At 46.0% G+C, this 23,288-nt stretch overlaps 1 protein-coding gene across 3 annotated transcripts in view; it reads right to left on the bottom strand.

The window, feature by feature from the left end:
• Positions 1 to 1,514: 1,514 nt before the first annotated feature.
• TAF8 (TATA-box binding protein associated factor 8) overlaps positions 1,515 to 23,288 on the bottom strand; it is a 29,544-nt gene continuing 7,770 nt past the window's right edge. The window contains exons 6-9 of one of the 3 annotated variants that reach the window (XM_033217151.1): positions 13,350 to 13,497; positions 10,858 to 11,000; positions 3,229 to 3,368; positions 1,515 to 2,001 (exon numbers count right to left, since the gene is read on the bottom strand). In XM_033217151.1, coding sequence (XP_033073042.1) covers positions 1,986 to 2,001; positions 3,229 to 3,368; positions 10,858 to 11,000; positions 13,350 to 13,497 — 447 coding nt within the window. In that variant the 3' untranslated portion in view covers positions 1,515 to 1,985. Of the gene's footprint in view, positions 2,002 to 2,443; positions 2,932 to 3,224; positions 3,369 to 10,857; positions 11,001 to 13,349; positions 13,498 to 23,288 lie in introns of those variants that run through there. The other 2 variants (XM_033217152.1, XM_033217153.1) reach the window with 2 other exon arrangements.

Raw genomic sequence — 23,288 nt, 5'->3', positions numbered from 1 at the left:
AGCTGAGATCACGCCATTGCACTCCAGTCTGGGTGATAAAAGCGAGACGTCATCTCAAAAAAATAAAAATAAAAATAAAAAAGAGTATAGCCTCTGAAATCTCAACAGCAGAAACAGCAGCCCTTTTCCAAATCCTACCTAAAACTCAGCACAACTGCATTCAACAGGCGCTTACTTTGGATAATAACAACAAATGGAAACTGCAGAAACACTGACTGGGACGACGCCTCCCAAGAGCAGTGAGAACAGCAAGCTGGGATTTGCCACAGCTTGAATGTGGGGCTGTGTTTATAAACTCATCAGGCCAAGAATCGCTAAGAACTGAATCACAAACCCTGAGAAGGCCACATAGGCCAGTCTAACTGCTTTGATCTAGGAGAGTTTCAGGTTACTACAAACCTGGAAAACTCCTATTTAGTCCAGTTGGGGACTCCAGATTTTTTTTTTTACTAGCGTCCCGTCTTCAGTTCCTGACAAGCAGCTCTTTCCTTACAGTACAGTGAGGCCAGAAGAACACGGAGCCTGCTGTGAAGTCCCCAAGTTTTTCAAGTTCCCATTCACCAAGGGAATGGAAGATTAAGAGATGGGCTGGGCACCATGGCTCATGCCTGTAATCCTGACACTTTGGGAGGCCAAGGCGGGCGGATCACTTGAGGCCAGGAGTTCAAGCCCAGCCTGGGCAACATAGCAAAATCCTATGTCTACTAAAAATACAAAAAAAAAAAAAGAAAAAAAAGTAGCCAGGCGTGGTGCAGGCACCTGTAATCCCAGCTACTCTGGAGGCTGAGGTATGCGAATCGCTTGAACCTGGGGAGTGGAGGGTGCAGTGAGTCGAGGTAGCGCCACTACACTCCAGCCGGGTCGACACAGCAAGACCCTATCTCAAAATAAAAGGAGTTGAACTGTGGAAGCCAAAGAGGAATAAGTGAAGTTAAATATGGACGTTAGGATTCTAACTTGGGAAACAGCTTATTCATCCAGTGTTCACTTCCACGTGTCGTTGCATTTTTCTTCCTTGGATTTGGTTTTAAAAGCTCTTCCTTAGGAGACCAGAAAGGATATCAGCATGCCCAGCATCTTCCTTAAAAACTTGTTTTCTGGTTTGTAGAGTACATTAAGAATGAAGTTGTTCTTCCCACAGGATACAAAGTGGTTGGAGAGACTCAGACCTGCTTCTTGGAGAACGCCTCAGCTTGGCTCACTCCTGCCCATCCACCAGCCTTCCAGCTGACCAGCCATGCTTCTCAGCTTTCAGAATACAAGATGAGGCCCAGCCCTCAACACCCCACCCTCACCCCACCAAATCCTTTCCTATTGTTTACTTTATATATTTTTTATTTTTTTGAAATGGAGTCTTGCTCTGTCACCCAGGCTGGAGTGCAGTGACACAATCTCAGCTCACTGCAACCTCCGCCTCCCAGGTTCAAGTGATTCTCCTGCCTCAGCCTACCGAGTAGCTGGGATTACAGGCGTGAGCTACCACACCCAGCTAATTTTTGTATTTTTAGTAGAGATGGAATTTCACTATGTTGGCCAGGCTGGTCTCGAACTCCTGACCTCAGGTGATCCGCCTGCCTTCGCCTCCCAAAGTGCTGGGATTACAGACATGAGCCACTGCACCCGGCCCCTCTTTCCTCATGTTTAAACCCCATGGCTCCTCTATCAAGTCCCAGAATAACACAGCCGACGCTTTAGGGTCTTGTCAGAGAAAACATCCTCTTCCAGAAAGGGCAAGACTTGGCAGTTCCCAAGCACACATTCCTCAGAGGAGCAATAAATGGTAAATCTCTCAGGAGGAGAGTGCTGCCCCACTTCAGGGAGCTTTCGTCAAATGCCGACGGGAGGATAGGTGCAGCCCTGACATGTCGTTCTCCTTCACAGTGACGTATGTGCTCAAGACTCATGACTCCTGCCCGCCCCGATCAAAGCTGTGCTGTGTGGCCTCCTGTTTCCAACACGTTGAGGGAGTATAAAGTCACTTTCCATCAGCTCAATGGAACACTTGGAGGCCAGATGAGGAGAGAAATAAGCATGAAGTTCTGGGATGAGAAAGTGGTGCCACAAATCATGAGTCAATAAAAGGGATCCAGATATCCTGAACACGCTGGACAGTCTTCTTTGTAATAAGCAGAGCAGCAAAGAGCCCTTTCTTTCCTGTCACTTTCCCTGGTCTCCTGAGTTTCAAAGGAATCAAATCCTGTGATAATGAACAAAGTCACTGACTGCTGCTATGCCCCACCACATGGCCTGGTTGATTAAGAAAGTCTCTGGCAGGGCACAGTGGCTCACACCTATAATCCCAGCACTTTGGGAGGCCAAGGCAGGTGGATCACTTGAGGTCAGGAGTTCAAGACCAGCCTGGCCAACATGGCTAAACCTTATCTCTACTAAAAATACAAAAATTAGCTGGGCATGGTAGCTCACACCTGTAATCTCAGCACTTTGGGAGGCCAAGGCAAGTGGATCACTTGAGGTCAGGAGTTCAAGATCAGCCTGGCCAACATGGCAAAACCCTCTCTCTACTAAAAATACAAAAATTAGCCAGCATGGTGGCGCTTGCCTCTAGTCCCAGCTACCATGGGAGGCCGAGGCAGGAGAATCGTTTGGACCAGGGAGGCAGAGACTGCAGTTAGCCGAGATCGTGCCACTGCATTCCAGCCTGGGAGAGAGAGTGAGATTCCATCTCAAAAAAAAAAAAAAAAAAATTCTCATTATTCTGTTCATATCTTCCTCAACCCAAACATCCAGTGAAAATAGGTCATCTTAATAGACGGTCTGCCATGAAAATCATGTCCGATCACACCCTGCAGCCTTGGCTCGGCCATGAGGAGGTCACCCTCTTTTCTTCCCTTGAGTGGCTTTAACTCCCTGGGAGGGTGGAATCTGCGCCCCCGTATAAGCCAGTTTTCCTTCTCAGCTCAGGAGAGGGACCTAGAAAGAAGAGGAACCATGGAGCCTCCTGGTGGGGGCCCTGTCTGCTCTCCTTCTAGGAGAAAACGGCTCCAGTGCTGTGAGGGTTGGTCCCTAGACTGCAGGACACTCAAGCACTAAGGAACGAGAGCTATGTACAGGAGCCAAGTAAGACAGGAAAAGGGAGACTATTCCCTCTCACCAGAGTGGCTCTCCCCAAGACTCAGCCCTACTGAGGAGACTCTTTTCTACCAAGGAGCAGAGAGGACCACCTCGGTGGGACAATGAAGGCTCTCTGGACCCCAGCCTCCGACTCACTTCTTCCTGCGGATCTTGGGCTTCTTCACGGGCCGCAGATAAGGGTTGTCGATGATGTTCTCCTCCCCATTTCGGCTTCCCGACAAGGAGGGGTTCTGCTGCAAGACAGAGGTGTTCTCCTTCTCGGCTCCAGAATCCTCCTTTGAGCAAAAGCCAAAATAAAGCACAACACCAACAGCATAAGGAAAGAGATCATGCCCATAATTGGAATGACCATTAGCATCCTCTAACGGAGAAATTAGAACCTGGGAAGCACCTTCTTTCCAACGTTCGTATCTTTGCCCTGATGAAGTGAGGCCCAGGCAGGGGCTGGCTATGAAGGGAAGGCAAGACTAACAGCCTTGACCTAGGAGAGCACACAACAGAGTCCAGAGTCTTCAACCTCTGGAGAAGGCAGGGACAGGGATTAGAAAGAACAGAGACCTGGGAGGGATAGAAATCAAACTCAGATGCCTCAAGGAGGATGCCCAGCCTGGTGGGGAGATGAAGAAGAAAAGTGATCCTGGATGCCCTGCAGGACTGGGAGATACAGGATCAGAACACATCATTTGCACAGGGTATCTCCTGGCCAAGCTAGCCTAAGTCAGAACAGATTTCCTCCTCAAATTCTCACATTTCTGGTACTTGTAACATGTTCCCAACGATCACATCCCAGCATAGGCCAGAAACTTCTCGAGCCCTGAGGGTTCCACTAAGGGAAGCAGAGTCTGCAGGTATAGCACATGCACATCATTGGTAATGCCTATCTGCAACCCATGAGGCAAGGTTTGTTTGTTTGTTTGAGACGGAGTCTCCCTGTGTCACCCAGGTTGGAGTGCAATGGTGCGATCTCAGCTCACTGCAGCCTCCGTCTCCCGGATTCAAGCAATTCTCCTGCCTCAGCCTCCCAAGTAGCTGGGATTATAGGCATGTGCCATGACACCAGGCTGATTTTTGTGTTTTTAGTAGAGATGGGGTTTTACCAGTTGGCCAGGCTGGTCTTGAACTCTGAGGCAGGGTTTTTTACTGTTCATTTTTTGAGAAAAATGTGGTTTTCAGAAAAGTTTGTAAGTTCACATGTAATCAGTATGATCAAAATTCTTAAAAAGTCACAGTTGTGTATAGACACAGAAAAAAAGGTAATATGCTGACATTTTAAAACTGTTCTGGGAGTATGAGCAGTCAGTTCTCCTTTCTTTATTCACAGGCTCCTCTATTTTCCACGTTTGGTGGGGCTGCGCCCCCTGGTGATGGGCCAAGGGGAAGAAGTTCTTCCATGGGGAAGAAGTCACTGGGCTTCCTCTTCCTGTTCTGCAACTTGAGGCTAAAGAGGCCCCCACTGACCTCAAGCAGGAGAGGCTGCTGTCAAAACAGAGAGCGCCGTGACTGGATGGCATGAAATCAACAGCAGGTTCCCCCGAAAGGACAGCTGGCCTAAGGCATGGATACCAGTCTCAGGTTTAATGAGCTGGAAGAAACCACATCACGTCTAGGTTGCCCTGCGGCACGTGCCCTCTCTCTGTCCTATCAATTGTTCTCTTCAAAGACCCAGTTCCACTGGCCCAGTATCAGGGCCTATGTGCTTTCCCTCTCCAGCACCCAATCCAGTGGGACCACAAGGTGACTGGGGCCTTCTGGAAACTCTAGAGCCACTGGGGCCTTCTGGAAACTCTTGAAAGCAAGTGCTGCAGGACTAACCTAGTTCAGGCCAGACCAAGTGCCGGAAAAAAAGGTCTGCCCATAACCAGACCTCCCTCGGGTATTTGGCATCCAACTTTTCTGAAGTTCCTAATGGCGCAACTGAGTAGTATCTCCCCGCACTGTCCACCCTATCATTTCTCTACAGTAGACAGTCTATCTTCAAAGTTATTGGAAGTTCACTTCAACTGTGCCTTCAGTGTTTTCTGATACAGATAGAGGTGACACTGTTAGAGGTGCTGAAAATGACAGCCTCAAGACACTGCTGGTGGGTCCAGAGGCTCCTTCCCTTCGGCTCACCATGGCTCATGAGAGCAGGACGACAGGCTTCCTTCTCTCAAGCAGACCTCACAGAAATGTCCCCTTCAGGGATAGGCAGCATTGAGATGGTTAGGGGTGAGGAAGTCAGTAAAAAAAGTAGGCCAGGCATGGTGGCTCACGCCTGTAATCCAGCACTTTGGGAGGCCAAGGCGAGTGGATCACCTGAGGTCAGGAGTTTGAGACCAGCCTGGCCAACATGGTGAAACTCCGCCTCTACTAAAAATAAAAAAAAAAATTAGGCGGGTATGGTGGTAGGCGCCTATAATCCCAGCTACTCGGGAGGCTGAGGCAAGATAGTCGCTTGAACCTGGGAGTTGGAGGTTGCAGTGAGCCGAGATCATGCCACTGCACTCCAGCCTAGACGACAGAGTGGGACTCCATCTCAAAAAGACAAAAAAGCAAAGTGTCAAACTGACCCAGAAATTTGTAAAAAAGGTAGGAGCAGAATGGTCTATCAGGCGCTCCCTGAATTGCCTGTGAGCTCTAGCAAGCCCTAAACCCTCTGTGGTGATTGCATCCAGTCTCCCAGCTCTCAGTGCCATCTCCATGCCAACAGTTCCCTGGAGTACACTGCCAGCCCTCACCTCTGCCGACTTCCAGACTCATGCAGCCAGCAGCTCACTCAGCATTTCCACTGGGGTGTCAGACAGGCAGCTTGGACCTAAGTCTTCAGGCACCTAAGTCTGAATTGGGGACCTTCCCCTGTGAGTAAACGGCGCTTTTTAGTCCCTCCCATCACAGGTGATGGCAACTCCATCCTTCTAATGGCTCAAGTCACAAACTCTGTGGTCATTCTTGTTTTCTTTCTTTTATTTTTAAATAGGGTCTCACTACATTGCCCAAAACTGGACTCAAATTCCTGGGCTCAATCTTCCTGCCTCAGCTTCCCGAGTGACTAGGACTACAGGCATGCACCACCACACCTGGCACACTTCTTTTCTTTCTCTGACATCCCACCCCCAATCTGTTAGCACAGCCTCTTGGACTTACCTTCAAAATTCAGGCAGGTACTGACCACTTCTACCACCTCTGTGGCAACCACTCTGCTTGGGCCCACCACTGCCTCTCACCTAGGCTATAGCGACAGCTTCCTGACTGATCTCTCCAGTCCGTTCTCACCGAGCCATCAGAGTGATGCTTTAAGAAGCTCAGAAACGTCCCTCCTCTGCTCCACACCCTCCCACAACTCCCATCTCACTTAGTAAAAGTCAGTTCTTAAAACAGCCTGCAAGGCCCTACCCAATCCACAAGCCACTCACTATTCCACAGGGCCTTTGCACTGCCCATTCCCTCTGCCACAGCACTCTTCCCCAGATGTCCGCATGGCTCACTCCCTCACCCAGTTCAAGCCCCTGCTCACATATGCCCTTCTCGGTAATGCCTACCCCAAGCACCCCACTTAAAACTGAAGACTCCTCCTCACCCCAGATCTTCCCCTACTGTTTTCCCAGCACAGCACTTTCATTTCTGATATACTATGCAATGATTTATTCATACATTATGTTTACTGTCATTCTCCCACAGCCAAACATAACGTTCCTAAAAGGCAGAGGTTTTCTTTGTTTTTCTCACTGCTTTATCCCAAGCAGCCAGAACAGTATCTGGCACATACTAGGTGCTAAACAAACACTGGTTGAGTGAGTGACTGGTACATTTTTCATAAGAGAGTAAAAGTTTAGATATCTGGGTTGGCTGCAGAAGCAGCTGGTTCAAATGTGTGAGAAAAGAATCTATTATACATGAATTTAAAATGAATAGCTCCTTTATGTTCAAGTACATGGAGAAACTAGAACCAGGTTAAATAATGTGCTGCCTAACAACAGACCTTGAGAGGTGCACTGTCATCAAGAGATAAAAGAATAATTTAAAATACCAGTCATTTACTTCGCTATAACAATGTCTGTAAATGCTAAACACAGAAAACAACCTAAGTGGTCATGAGGGACTAGATAAATTAAATGGTTACATCCATACAATGGAAGATAAAGCAGCTGTGAGGAACGATGCGGCTCCTCCCTTACAGATGTGGAATGACCAAGATATAGCCAGGGAGAAAGCAAGAAGAGAACAGTTTGTGATCTGCTGTTTCAGTTCAAAATAACAATTAAAAAAAAAAGTCTCTAGAAGAATACACAAGAGGCTGGTGAGACAGTTGCCCTGTGGGAGGGAAAGTGGGTGACAGGGAACAGGATGGGAAGGATTGTCACCATACATCTTTTTGCACACTCTGCATTTTGAAACATATGATTGTATTTCCTAGTCTAACAAAATAACATTAGGTCCAACTGACTAGTAAATTGTCGCTAGAATCTTTGTCTTAAAGTCATTTTATTTTATTTTTAGGTTATATAGCCTAAAACAGCAGGGGAGGGAGCAGTGTGTGCCAGGAGCTGCCACGTGCCAGGCACCTGATAGATACCAGTTCTATCTCAAGCTCCCTCTGTTCCTTGAGGTTCCTGTTTCTACTTACAAGGAAATAGACTAAGGTGTTCAGTAACGCAATCACAGTCACACACGTGACTGGCAAGCAGCAGTCTGGATTTAAAGCTAGGCAAGTCTGACTCTAAGACTCAGGCCTTCCTACACTCCTGCTCTCTGCAACGCTGGCTTGGCCTGGTGATATTCAAGAGTCCTCAGGCAGTCGCTGACACTCTTTAGGTTCAATTACCACCATGACCTCACATCACTACATGATTGTCAGTGAATGCATGTCCAGGCCCTTTAACTATATTGTACTTACGAAGGTATGATGTTTACATGACTCCTTTCTCATAAGGTGAATCTCAACTTAGTCCATGACCCAATCACCATATCTCAGCCCAAATTAACAGAAGCATATAATAACAATTTCCTCTGCTTTATTTAAAGCCATGGGTTCCCAGCCCTAATTCTGAAAGGAATAATTCAACATTTAGGGGGAAAAAAAAAAGTATGTCCAGGCCGGGCATGGTGGCTCACGCCTCTAATCCCAGCACTTTGGGAGGCCAAGGCAGGCGGATCATGAGGTCAGGAGTTCGAGACCAGCCTGACCAACATGGTGAAACCCCGTCTCTACTAAAAATACAAAAATTAGCCGGGCGTGGTGGTGCGTGCCTGTAATCCCAGCTACTCAGGAGGCTGAGGCAGAAGAATCGCTTGAACCCGGGAGGCGGAGGTTGCAGTGAGCCGAGATCTTGCCACTACACTCCAGCCTGGGTGACAGCGAGACTCTGTCTGGAAAAAAAAAAAAAGGATGTCCAAGCAAATAAGATCTTCAGCAAATAGAGATGGCACAGGCATATTCCACTAGCAAACCAGAGTGGCTGGCTGCCACTTGGTGCACCTCATCTTAGAGAACATGAGGGATGCTCAGTCTAACTACAGCCACTAAGGCATCCAAGCTAGTGCTGATTTTAAAGGATGGTTGAATATGGTAAACTGGCTATATAACCCTATTAGCCTTGAAGGCATTCGAGCTTCTGGTGGTTCTGCGATTGTACTTGGCACTTTCTCCAAGGGTGCAGGAACAAGAGGGGGCTCTTATCCTTTAACTTGCTGAGTGTGACACACCGGTGAGCAGAAAAGAAAGTATTCCGTAAAACAAGCCAGGACTAGAACATCTCCTTGCCCACCTTTGTCTCTGAACCCACATGTTCCGTCTCCTATCCTGGGTATGAAACGTCCAGAAGAAGGCTAGTCCCTCCATTTGGTCACGGGCCCATCCCCTCTCACCTACCAAATGACATCATTCCCAGACGTTTCTTTCTTTCCTATATCCATTTTCCCTTTTGAGCAGATCATTCCCAGCAGCACACAAACATGTTATTTCTTTTATCTTAAAAAATAAAAACATAAAACGCCTCTCTTAATTCCTTCATTTTCCCTTTTTAGTCACCACTCCATCATTCTCCTTCCCTGTACCGCAGGGAACACCACACGACTTTCTGTGCCAGTGGAAATGTCCAATATCTGTACTGTCCAGTAGAGCAGCCACTGGCCATATGTGGCTATTAGATACTTGAAATGTGGCTAGTGAGATTAAGAAACCGATTTTTAGTTTTATTTAATTAATTTAAATTTAAATACCCACATGTGGCTAGTGGCTGCTGTAAAGGACAGCACAAGTCTATACTCACTGACTCCTCTTCTCTCCTCCCATTCTCTCTGAATTTACTCCAGGTCTTTGCTCTCATTCTTACTGAAATGGTTCTCACCAAGGTCACAAATGGCACCCACATTGCCAAATCTAATGGTTGAATTCTCAGTCCTCCTACCATTGGAGCCACCTGCAGCTTTGGACACAGCTAATTGCTCTTTTCTCCCTGAAACACTTACTTCCCTTGGCCTCCAGGACACAGCCCTCTTCCGGACCTCCTCCCACCTCCATGCTGGTTCTTCTCATCTCTTCAAGCTCTACACATAGCAACAGCTCCAGGGCTCAATGTGCCTCCTCTTCTTATCCTCACTCATCCCTGGAAGAGCTCATCCACGCTCATGGTTTTAGACATGACCTACAGGCTGCTGCCTCCCAAATATGCATCTCCTGCCCTAACTGCTCCTCAAACTCCAACTTATATATCCAACTCTCCACCTGACATCACCACCTGATGTCTAACAAGCATCTCAAACTTAACACATCTACAATTAAGACACGAATATCAACTCCTGACTTCCCCCACACACCTGTTCCACCCAGTGATTGTTCCCATCTTGGCTGAAGGCAATTCCATCTTTCCTATTATTCAGGCAAAAACCCTTACAGTTTTCTTTAACACTCTCATATCTACTCTGTCAACTGGCTCTGCTCTGAAAGTGATCTAGAATCCGACCAAATAATCTAGGTGACCCCATCTCCTTATTTTTGCTCCTCCTACCATCTCTCAGTTTACTGTGACAGCATCCTAACTGGTCTCCCTGCTTCTACCTGCCCTCTATAGCCCATCCTCAGCACAGCAACCTGACTGACCCTGTTAGCAAACCTACATCAGATTCTGACCCTCCTCTGCTCAACATCTCCAGTGGCTCCATCTCACTGAGTAAATGCCAAAGTGTCTAATCTAACCTTTAAGACCCTGTAAGGTCCGACTCCCCATGGGCTCTCTCGGACCTCATCCCCTACTGTTCTCCCTCTTGTTCACTCCACTCTAGCCACCCTGATGTCCTTACTATTCTTCAATACAACAGGGGAGCTCCCGCCTCAGGGCCTTTGCATCTGCTGCACCTGCTGCTTAGAAAGGCTTCACCCCTAGACATGCCCATGCCTTGTTCCCTTCAGGTCTTTACTCAAATGTCCCCTTCTTGGTGACCCTACCTAATACTGCATCCCTCCCATCCCCATCCCCACTTCCTATCTCATTTATTATTTTTTCATTAGCCCCATGAGGACAAGGAATTTTGTTTATTTGGTTTCCTACTAATTCCCCAGCACCTGGAACTGTATTTGTTGAATGAATGAGTGAATCCCCAGGACACGGATGTGTCTCTAAGCAGGAGATCAGGTCGCACCTGGATCATCACACAAGCCCTCAGGCAGGCCCCTAACATAAAGTCAGAGACCTAAGGTTGATCATGTCCAGGTCCCAGGGTGACAGATTGAGGGCAGGGCGGGATAGTTTGGGGGATACTCTGAGGTTGGCAGAAGGTGGAACCCACCATGCTGATATGAAGAGCAAGGTTCTCCGTGTCTGTCTGTTCATCCTGCTCCGAGGAATCTGTCTCTTCCATCTGTTGCATCTCCAGTTCAGATGGAAGAAGAGCTGTCAGGTAGGGGATGGTGAAAGGTCTGGCAGCAATCACTGGCGAATTGGAAGAGAGGCATGAGTCCACTGTCACAGAGACCTCACAGCTGGCTTAGAGTCCTAGAGCCTCACAACACATCAGTGAGCAGCACCAGAAGACAATACTGGCTAACTCGCTCCAAGTACTTACGCAACAGGCCAGGCAATGTCCTATGGCCTTTACTCATGTTATCTTTCATCCTTGCTCCCATCCTATTAAGTACGAGTAGGCACAGAGAGGTGAAATGACTTTCCCAAGCATGCTGAAAATGGCAGAATAGGATTCTAACTCAGGCAGTATGACTTCAGAATCTACTTTTTGCCAAGTACAACTGAGGTAAGATTTAAATGGGGCTATAGATAGAATCCTAGCAACATGTGAGTTTTGAGATCTTGCACCCAAGGTCAGTTAAACCCCTCTAAGCTTCATTTCCAGAGCAGGAATACTGATTCCTTCACCCTAAAGGAAGGCTGGATTTGAGCACTCTGCATATATGCATGTCCACTGAGCTGTAAGACACTCTGGTAAATGAGAGTTCCAAAAAGCAATGAGGATGAGAGGAAGAAATTGATTTAAAATTAACATTAAAAGAAAGAAAGCCGGGTGTGGTGGCTCATGCCTATAATCCTAGCACTTTGGGAGGCTGAGGCAGGAGGACTGCTTGAGCCCAGGAGTTTGAGACCAGCCTGGGCAACATGGTGAAATTCCGTCTCTAGGAAAAATAAAATTAGCTAGGTATAATAGTGCATGCCTGTAGTCCCAGCTACTAGGGAGGCTGAGGTGGGAGACTCGAGTCCAGGAGGTCTAGGCTGCAGTTAGCTGTGTCTGTGCCACTGTACTCAAGACTGGGTGACAGAGTGAGATCCTGTCTCAAAACAGAAAAAGAAAAAGTCTCCGTGTATACTTCTATGGTAGAATGTGACTGTTAGAAAATGCTCTAGAATTGGCTGGGCATGGTGGCTCATGCCTACAATCCCAGCACCTTGGGATGCTGAGGCATGTGGATCACTTGAGCTCAGGAGTTCAAGACCAGCCTGGCCAACTGGGTGAAACCCCGTCTCTACTAAAAACACAAAAAAATTAGCTGGGTTGGTGGCTAATGCCTGTAGTCTCAGTTACTTGCTGAAGCAGAAAAATCGTTTGAACCTGGGAGGCCGAGGTTGCAGTGAGCAGAGATTGCGCCACTGCATTCCAGCCTGGGTGACACAGCAAGACTCTGTCTCAAAACAACTCAAAAAACGGCAGAATGGGATTCTAAGGCAGTATGACTTCAGAATCCACCCACAAAAACTCCAGAATTATTTTTTGCTGTGGGTCAGATGTGGGGTCTGGCAGTAAGAGCTAGGTTTGAATGCTATCTACTGGCCATGTTCCTTGAGGAAGTGACTTCATTTCTCTTCTCTGGTGCCTCATTGAAGGGTTCCTATGAAGGTAGTGATATATCAGTTCCCGACTCAAGAGGCTCACAAGAGGATTTAATGAGATAATGTATGAGACGTGATCAGCACAGTATCTGGCACTTAATAATTGGCAGCTGCTGTTATTCCAGAGCCAGGCACACAGCAGGCATTCCACAGGAGCTTGCTGAATGAATGAATCGCCTAAACTAACCTCTCTCACTCACATGTGTAAAAACTGAGGTCTACGGAAATGAAGTAGCTTGGTCAACATGGCCAAACAGTGCCAAGATGCCAACTTAAATGAGATGGGACCTATGAGGGAATATCACGATGGGCAACTGGCCCCTGATGCCAGTGTTCCTTCTACTACCTGGGCTGCCACTGAGTGACTCTAATGCCTAGGCCTAGGCCACCCTCAAGGTAACTCAATGGACCTCAAGAGGCCAGTCCCAACAGAGGCCATTACTGTCTTGGAGTTTTCAGTTAAGGACAGACTCTTTTTTTTTTTTTTTTTTTTTGAGGCGGAGTCTCGCTCTGTCGCCCGGACTGGAGTGCAGTGGCCGGATCTCAGCTCACTGCAAGCTCCGTCTCCCAGGTTTACGCCATTCTCCTGCCTCAGCCTCCTGAGTAGCTGGGACTACAGGCGCCCGCCACCTCGCCCGGCTAGTTTTTGTATTTTTAGTAGAGACGGGGTTTCACCGTGTTAGCCAGGATGGTCTCGATCTCCTGACCTCGTGATCCGCCCGTCTCGGCCTCCCAAAGTGCTGGGATTACAGGCTTGAGCCACCGCGCCCGGCCAAGGACAGACTCTTAAGATCTGGGGAAAGGAGCCAGAGATCTGAGGGGCAAGCTGTACCCAAGGGAAGGACAAAAGCTTATTTGTTTCTTCCTACTATGCTGAGAGAAAGAAAAGATAGTGTGAGTATTTCAAATAAGACAGGGTCCACACAGCGGGGCAACTCTCACATGGAAATGTGCTGACGTCATCTTTGAAAAGACTCTGAGTCTCGCCTGTCTTGGCCATGAAACGAGTAAGTGCCCGCTCCACATCGCGCCGCTGGGATGCAGCCTTCTCCCGCAGGACCTGGTAGTCTGATACGGGTTCACGGTACGTCTACAAACAGAATAGCAAAGACACTGAGGTGATGCCGAAGTATCATTCTGCTTTCATCAGCTCCCTGGCTTGCTGTTGCTATGCCCTATTCTCTAAAATGACCCAATACCAGGCCAGGTGCGGTGGCTCACGCCTATAATCCCAGCACTTTGGGAGGCTGAGGCTGGTGGATCACCTGAGGTCAGGAGTTCGAGACCAGCCTGGCCAACATAACAAAACCCCATCTCTACTAAAAATACAAAAATTAGCTGGGTGTGGTGGTGTGCACCTGTAATCCCAGCTACTTGGGAGGCTAAGGCAGGAGAATGGCTTGAACCCAGGAGGTGGAGGTTGCAGTGAGCCAAGATTGCATCACTGCACTCCAGCCTGGGCAACAGGAGTAAGACTCTGTCTCAAAAATAAAGAAATAAAATGAAATAAAATAAAATAAAATGACTCAATACCATTAGTTAGAGCCAAGATCACCAAAGCACAGTAGAAAGGCGGAAGAACAATGTAACTACATTAATATGTATTTCTAATTAAAAATTAAGGCCAGGCATGGTGGCTCACACCTGTAATCCTAGCACTTTGGGAGGCCGAGGCGGGTGGATCTGAGGTCAGGAGTTTGAGACCAGCCTGGCCAAGATGGTAAAACCCTATCTTTACTAAAAATAAAAAACATTAGCCAGGCGTGGTGGCAGGCGCTTGTAATCCCAACTACTTAGGAGGCTGAGGTAGGAGAATCGCTTGAACTTGGGAGGCAGAGGTTGCGGTTAGCCAAGATCGCACCACTGCACTCCAGCCTGGGCAACAGAGTGAGACTCCATTTCAAAAAAAGAACAAGAAAAACTAAGAAATGTACAAATATTTACTGTAGAGATTGTCCTGGGGCCTTCATTCAGCTCCCATGACAGATGGTCTCAGGTCTAAGCGATGCATCCTGAAGAAAGAGTGGGAGTGTCCTCAGGGAAGCCCTGACGGGGACCACAGGTTCCATCAGCGTAATGTGACCTCCTGCAGTATGGGAGTGGCTGCCTATGTGGATTTGTGGATTATACCATCCCATCTTATTAAATCAATCCTCACCCACCCTGGCCAACATGGTGAAACCCCGTCTCCACTAAAAATACAAAAATTAACTGGGTGTGGTGGCGCGCGCCTATAGTCCCAGCTACTTGGCAGGCTGAGGCAGGAGAATCACTTGAACCTGGGAGGTGGAGGTTGCAGTGAGCCGAGATCGCACCATTGCACTCCAGCCTGGGAGAAAGAGTGAGACTTCATCTCAAAAAAAAAAAAAAAAAAAAAAATCAATCCTCACAATATGGATACGTCGTTCCAAAAAGATTCCCTCAAAGAAAGAGAGGCTGAAGATCTTATTATACAGTGCAAGTGACCAAGAAAATGGCAGGCTGCCACTCTTCCTCCTAATTATGAGCTTGTTGACAATCAAGTTATGGAATGAAAACAATTGAGATCAGAATGAGAAATGAGCCAAAACATTTTATTTAATTATTTTTATTTTTTGGAGACAGAGTCTTGCTCTGTCACCCAGGCTGGAGTGCAGTGGCACGATCTCGGCTCACTACAACCTCCACCTCCTGGGTTCAAGCGATTCTCCTGCCTCAGACTCCTGAGTAGCTGGGACTACAGGACGTGCCACCACGCCCAGCTAATTTTTGTATTTTTAGTAGAGATGGGGTTTCATCATGTTGGCCAGGCTGGTCTTGAACTCCTGACCTCAGATGATCCACCCGCCTTGGCCTCCCAAAGTGCTGTGATTACAGGTGTGAGTCACTGCACCTGGCCAGAAAATATTTTAATTGGAAATGGCAATGGTGACATTGTAACAACAACCAATAAAGTAACTACTCTTCACGATGTAGAGAGAGCATTTTCAAAGGAGGCACCTGGAAATGTTTCTTTGTTGTCGCCATCAGTTCAAGTGTGTCACCTATACAGTTCTCCTATCTGTACTTAAACAAAGAAACAGAATTTTCTGACATGTTAAAAATCTTCCCAAAAGGCTGGGCACGGTGGCTCACACCTGTAATCCCAGGATTTTGGGAGGCCGAGGCAGGTGGATCACCTGAGGTCAGGAGTTTGAGACTAGCCTGGTCAACATGGTGAAACCCCGTCTCTACCAAAAATACAAAAATCAGCCAGGCATGGTGGCGGGCACTTGTAATTCCAGCTACTCGGGGGAGGCTGAGACATGAGAATGGCTTGAACCTGGGAGATGGAGGTTGCAGTGAGCCGAGATCATACCACTGCACTCCAGCCTGGGAGATTGAGACAAGCTCTGTCTCCGCCCCTCCCCTCCCCCAGAAAACCAAAACTTCCCAAAATTAAAATGAGTGGATTTTGAACATATTGTACTTGTTAAAAACATTAAAATGCAAAATCTTGTAATTATTCCTAAGACAACTTTTGGCACTCAATAAATCAGAAATTTAATAGAAAATTTTTTCAACAAAATTCTTTGAATAATGAGTAAATGAGAATGAAAAAAATAGTTTTATGGTTTATTAAGAGCAGCCAATGATGTTACATATCTTTGTGATGTACCATTTTCAACTATGAGAGCCATTAAAGTATCAAAATAAACTAATCTTAGAATCTGACCTTCAACTTATTAGTCCGTCAAGTATTAAACTAAGATTTCTAGGCTAGCATGGTAACACGTGCTTGTGGTCCTAGCTACTCTGCAGGCTGAGGTGGGAGGATTGCTTGAGCCTGGGAGTTCAAAGCTGTAGTGCCATGATTACACCACTGCACTCCAGCCTGGGCAACAGAGCAAGAACACCACCTCTAAAAAAAGACTGAGTGCAGTGGAGCATGCCTGTAATCCCAGCACTCTGGAAGGCCAAGGTGCAAAGGCTGCTTAAGGCTAGGAGTTCAAGGCCAGCTTGGGCACCACAGAAAGACAAAAAACCTCTCCCCATCTCTATAAAGTAACAACAACAAAACAAACAAACAAAAACTATGATTTCAAAAAATAAAAAGCAGAGGCGGCCGGGCGCGGTGGCTCAAGCCTGTAATCCCAGCACTTTGGGAGGCCGAGGAGGGCAGATCACGAGGTCAGGAGATCAACGCCATCCTGGTTTCCATGATGAAATCCCGTCTCTACTAAAAATATAAAAAAATTAGCCGGGCGCGGTGGCGGGTGCCTGTAGTCCCAGCTACTCGGGAGGCTGAGGCAGGAGAATGGCGTGAACCCAGGAGGTGGAGCTTGTAGTGAGCCGAGATGCGTCACTGCACTCCAGCCTGGGTGACAGAGTGAGACTCCGTCTCAAAAAAAAAAAAAAGCAGAGACAATTGCTCCCACTAGAAAAGGTTTTAGGTTTCCTAAACATTTTAAAAGGGTAAGATTATCTTTTAATGTACATTATTTCGTACAATGTTACATTATAATATTCATATAACTAAGCAAACATATACTGGAGTATGTACCCGTGCCTGGGCAAATTGCTTGCACCCAGGAATTTGAGAGCAGCCAGGGCAACATGGTGAAACCCTGTCTCTAGAGAAGATACAAAACTTAGCTGGGCATGGTGGTGCACCCCTGTAGTCCCAGCTACTCGGGAGGTTGAGGTGGGAGGATCACTTGAGTCTAGGAGGTCGAGGCTGTGGTGAGCTGAGATTGCCCCACTGCACTCCAGCAGCCTGGGCAACAAAGTGAGACCCTGTCTCAAAAAATTTTTTTTACAGGTAGGGATATACTATATCCCTATCTGTTAAAGTTAAAGAATGCTATGGGTTGAACTGTGTCCCCACAAAAAACATTTTCGATATGTCCTAGTACCTCACAATATGACCTTATTTGGAAGTAGGTGTCTGGGTGACAGAGCAAGACTCCGTCTCAAAAAAAAAAAAAGATTGTCTTAACCTAAAAGAGTAACAGAACCAAAACTGAAGGTTTAAGCAAAGTGAAAAGGGTTTGTAAAGGGTTGATCTTGTAAAAATTCTGTGGGTACCAACAAGTTGGCTAAGATTTAAACGAAATTATTTAGCTTTTTTCTGTAGGTTAAAACATTAAAATCATACTGATGTGGGGCCAGAATCTGGGCCCATGTCTCTGAATAATGGGGTTTTCTTAGAAAATTGATCTGCTGTTTGATGGAAAATTGTAAACGAAAATTCTAAAATGCTTATGAAAACCTTACCGTATGATCAAACTAATCAAAACTGGGTAGAGATATAAAATTTTATTTAAAAAACTAGCTAACATTAAAGATGCACTAATGCAAATATGAAATTTGTTTTTCTCTTTTGAAGATGATTTTTATGTAATGTTAAAAGATAATGAAAGGGTTTTCTTTTCTCCTTTGGGTAAATGGCAGGGAAAAAAAAAAAGAGGAGAGAGAGAGGAGAGAGATTCAGCTGGCCTCATGCTATCTTCATTGAGTCTTGTTTGGAAAGCTAGGTCTCCTCTATCGGAGTAAAGATTTTTCTTTTTAAAAAAATTGTTTGGGGCCGGGCGCGGTGGCTCAAGCCTGTAATCCCAGCACTTTGGGAGGCCGAGACGGGCGGATCACGAGGTCAGGAGATCGAGACCATCCTGGCTAACACGGTGAAACCCCGTCTCTACTAAAAATACAAAAACTAGCCGGGCGAGGTGGCGGGCGCCTGTAGTCCCAGCTACTCGGGAGGCTGAGGCAGGAGAATGGCGTAAACCCAGGAGGCGGAGCTTGCAGTGAGCTGAGATCCGGCCACTGCACTCCAGTCCGGGCGACAGAGCGAGACTCCGCCTCAAAAAAAAAAAAAAAAAAAAAAAATTGTTTGGAGTTATCATTTTTGGCCAAACGAGTGACTTACGGTGACCTGGGATTCTATTTTGTGATATCCAGCGTTTTAAACCTTTGATATTTGACAAACTTTCCAAAATCCAATGACAAATTATGTCTCTTTCTAACCTAACACTTTAGATATTATGTCCTCTAAAGCCCAAAAATGACATTTGGCTTATCTCATACAAAAATCATACAGGAAGCATTGTCAAATATGAAATGGTGTTTTGCTTTCTTTGGTCTATATTTGTATAATTATGTTATTGGTATATGTTCCAAAATTACATAAAACTTGTATAATTCTAATATGACTTAGTGTATGTTATCAGTAATAACTACAATTATTATGTTAACAGATTGTGTGCCACAGAGGTAACAAATTTCCTTGCCAATTGTGTCTTTTTTTTTGAGACAGAGTCTTGCTCTATCGCCCAGGCTGGAGTGCAGTGGCCGGATCTCAGCTCACTGCAAGCTCTGCCTCCCGGGTTTACGCCATTCTCCTGCCTCAGCCTCCCAAGTAGCTGGGACTACAGGCGCCCGCCACCACGCCCGGCTAGTTTTTTGTATTTTTTAGTAGAGACAGGGTTTCATGGTGTTAGCCAGGATGGTCTCAATCTCCTGACCTCGTGATCCACCCGCCTCGGCCTCCCAAAGTGCTGGGATTACAGGCTTGAGCCACCGCGCCCGGCCTTTTTTTGTATTTTTTAGTAGAGACGGGGTTTCACCGTGTTAGCCAGGATGGACTCGATCTCCTGACCTTGTGATCCGCCCGTCTCAGCCTCCCAAAGTGCTGGGATTACAGGCTTGAGCTACCGCGCCCGGCCCGCCAATTGTGTCTTTAACTGTTGCTGCCCTAAAATGTTTTTGTCATACACAGACAATTGTTGTCTCATTTTGATCATCTTTAAAAGATGGTTTTATAATCGGCTATAAAATTTAACAGGTGCTCATAAATGCAGGTTTCTGATTAATAACTCTGGAGATTGAGACATTAGAATAGAGGGAAAACTGTCCAATAGAAGAGTGAATGGCGGTTTGGTTTAGACTGTATTTGTATAAATATGTTATGTGTCCAAAATAATGGGAAACTTCTATAATGTTGATATAATTTACTGTATGTTAGTAATTATAATTGTTATGTAAAATTGTTGTATGCCACAGAAGTAACCAAAATTCCTAGCCAATTGTAGCTTTAATAGTGGCTACAGACTTTTGTCATCCACAGACATTTTATCTTGCTTTGGTCCTTTTCAAAAGGTAGTTTATAATCAAATATAGGACTCTAAGTTCAGGTCTCAGATAACCTTAAAAATTGTGCTATTGAAAGCTGGGCACAGTGGCTCACGCCTGTAATCCCAGTACTTTGGGAAGCCAAGGTGGGCAGATCACGAGGTCAGGAGATCAAGACCATCCTGGCTAACACGGTGAAACTCCGTCTCTACTAAAAATACAAAACATTAGCCGGGCGTGGTGGTGGGCGCCTGTAATCCCAGCTACTCGGGAGCCCGAGGTAGGGGAATGGCATGAACTTGGGAGGCAGAGCTTGCAGTGAGCTGAGATCGCGCTGCTGTACTCCAGCCTGGGCAACAGAGCAAGACACCGTCTCAAAAAAAAAAATTGTGCTATTGGAATAGAGGAAAAAACTAAACTTCTAGGACTCTCATGGAGAGCTAATGTCTTAAACATTGCTAAACCTTTTGTTTTCAGAGTCAAGAGAAATTATTTCTTTAGAACTATTGGCAACTTTTAATATGGGCATAAAATAAACTCCTGTGAACAAAATTTGGAGCATATTGTTCCTCTCTACCTGATTTCTCCAGAATTTGGAAACTATTAATATTCTCAATTGATGGCAGTATAGCTAATTGCATAAGTGCAATAAGAATCTGTTTTATCTTGTAACAGGACACAGTTGGAGAAATTGGTTATTTTACCAAGGCTTTGACTGGAATGGCATGCTTTCTTTAAAGAATCAAAGATGACTTATATAGCCAATTAAAGCCCATTGGGGAATCTGGCCTTATACCCTGTCCACACAGAGTCTCTGTACAAGGTTCCTGACCTGTGGTAAGTAAAGAATGTCACTTTCAAACAGGTTCAGGAACCCCAAGCTATCTTGGGACCTCAATAGGAGAGAAATTTGCCCAACTCATAGGTATCTGAGGGTACAAACCCATGGCTGGGCTTGCTTTGAAAAAGTCTTATCTGAGATTTTTCATGGAACAGAGTTCTATCAAAGCCAATTTAAAAAGTCTAAGTGAAAAATAATTATTCTTGCTGCACTTTATGCAAATAATTGGGCCAAGTACAGTAAGACTAAAGTTTATTTTGTAAACAAATCAGTGTATCATGATTTGCTTTTAATAAAAATGGGGACTGGAGAGAAAAATTATGCTTCAAAAGAAAAACTATAGTCCACTGTTGTTAGCTGTTCTTGGCGTTTTTTCTGCAGTTTAGACTAAATTCTAAATTCTTTGTGGGTTAGAAGTCCCCGGACTAGTGCTTTCAAATCTTTGTTTTTAAAATTGGGAATTGTACTCCTCATCCAAGGACTCGTTATTTACCTTATAGTGGGCTGTTTCACTTAAACACTGTAGTAAAACTATATAGAGTGCTAATGTTTGTGCCATGCAAGCCATGAACGCCCAGCCAGGCCTGCATGAGTACACTCAGACAGTTGCAAACCAGTTCCACTCTTCTCACCTTGGGGTTCACTCCCATTCCCACAACGTCCTGTCAGCAGGAAGAAGCCAGAGCAATCGATGGCCTTTTCCCATCTTCATAGCCTACACCTTAAGATTAAGGTGTTATTAAAACCCAAAGGGAAGGACTGAAACCACCTTTGCAAAATTATGACGAGACAGTGAAAGAGATCTAACTTAACTGACTCCATCTTGCTTCTACCCTCCAAGCTGTCCTTGTTCATTTCTGGGCCTAGGCTAAACTAACTTTGGGAGAAACTTAGTTTAGAGTTAAACAAAGACACTCCTTTTCCCAAAGCAGACCTCCATCTTGCCTGGAGACTAGATTGCCTTTGTAGGACTAACATTAGCCACAAGATTAGAAATTATGGTTTAGAAGTCATGCAGCTGGAGATTACGAGATTCTGACCCTCCCTAAACTGTTCCTAAGATCAGTGAGTGCTTGAGGCATCTTGGACTTGATGGATTAGCTGGCCCCACCCAGATCCATAAATTGGCTCATCTGATCTTGTGGCTCCCACCCAGGAACTGACTCAGTGCAAGAAGACAGCTCTGAGTCCCTATGATTTTTTTTTTTTTTTTTCCTTGAGACGGAGTCTTGCTCCGTTGCCTAGGCTGGAGTGCAGTGGCACAATCTTGGCTCACTGTGAGCTCTGCCTCCCAGGTTCATGCTATTCTCCTGCCTCAGCCTCCCGAGTAGCTGGGACTACAGGCACCTGCCACCATGCCCGGCTAATGTTTTGTATTTTTAGTAGAGACGGTGTTTCACCGTGTTAGCCAGGATGGTCTCGATCTCCTGACCTAATGATTCCCCCGCCTCGGCCTCCCAAAGTGCTGGGATTACAGGCACGAGCCACCTTGCCTGGCCCTGAGTCCCTATGACTTCATCTCTGACCAATCAGCATTCCTGGCTCACTGGCTTCCCCTGACCTACCACATTATCCTTAAAAACTCTGCTCCCCGAATGCTCAGGAAGACTAATTTGAGTAATAATAAAACTCCAGTCTCCCTCGCTGCCCCTGTCACCACACACAAAAAAGAATGTCACGTGAAGACAGAAAGCTGGAGTGATGCACCTGTGAGCCAAGAAACGCCAAAGAATGCTGGCCAATCACCAGAAGCTAGGAAGATGCAAGGAGGGACTCCCCTACAGGTTTCAGAGGGAGCGTGATACCTTAATTTTAGACTTCTAGCCTCCAGAATGGTAAGACAATAAATTTCTGTTGTTCTAAGTTACCTGGTTTGTGGCACTTTGTTACAGCAGCCCAGGGAACTAATAGAGAGATCTGATCAAGGGCAAGGGCAAGGGCTATGTTGCATTAGCTGGGCAGCTACTATTCCCCTCTCCCCCACCCTGAGGTGTGGAGAAATGCCCAGAGGACATGAGGGCTTGCCATAGCAGCCCGCACGATGGCCATCACTACATAGTATGGAGGCAGAAGCAAAGGAAGTGTGGGAGAACACCTTCCCAACCGAAGGTAAAACTGCCATTCAGGCAAATTAGAACACACTCAAACCACACAGAGGATAACTCATCTTCTTCTCATTCAGACCTAGAGCTCAGAGTGATAAGTTCCATTTCATTACCATTACTAATTTTTATCTATTTATTTTTGAGACAGAGTCTTGCTCTGTTGCCTAGGCTGGAGTGCAGTGGCGCAATCTAAGCTCACTGCAACCTCTGTCTTCCAGGTTTGATTCTCCTGCTTCAGCCTTCTGAGTAGCTGGAACTACAGGTATATGCCACCATCCATGCACAGCTAATTTTTGTAATTTTAGTAGAGACAGGGTTTTACTGTGTTGGCCAGGCCGGTCTCAAATTCCTGACCTCAGGTGATCCATCTGCCTCGGCCTTCCAAAGTGTTGGGATTAATGGCATGAGCCACTGCTCCTGGCCGTTACTAAATATTTTTAAAGTAACTTTTCCCCCAATGGAAAAAATAATTTTCCTATTATAGAAAATTTGGAAAACTCAGAAAAGTAAACACAAAACAAAATTACCTAAAATCTCAACCAAAAATTACTATGAACATTTAGTGGAATACCTTTTCAGACTTGTTCCTATGTGGCTATGTACTTTTGTGTTTTAGTAGGACAGGTAATACTGGGGTCAGCTTCAATTTCTTTGTTAATTACACTTTAGTTGGTAAACATTTGCCAAATTGTTTCTCAATGAGGAAAGATAATCTGAATTACCTCCCTCCCTCCCTCCGTGTCTCTCTTTCTTTCTTTCTTTCTCAAATGAGACAGGGTCTTCCTCTGCTGCCCAGGTTAGTCTTGAACTGCTGGGCTCAAGTGATCTTCCTGCCTCGGCCTCCTA

This window comes from Trachypithecus francoisi, unplaced genomic scaffold (genome assembly GCF_009764315.1).
Source record: "Trachypithecus francoisi isolate TF-2019V2 unplaced genomic scaffold, Tfra_2.0 Lachesis_group10, whole genome shotgun sequence".
Classification (NCBI taxonomy): domain Eukaryota; kingdom Metazoa; phylum Chordata; class Mammalia; order Primates; family Cercopithecidae; genus Trachypithecus; species Trachypithecus francoisi.
This window is presented reverse-complemented; position numbering and strand designations above follow the sequence as displayed.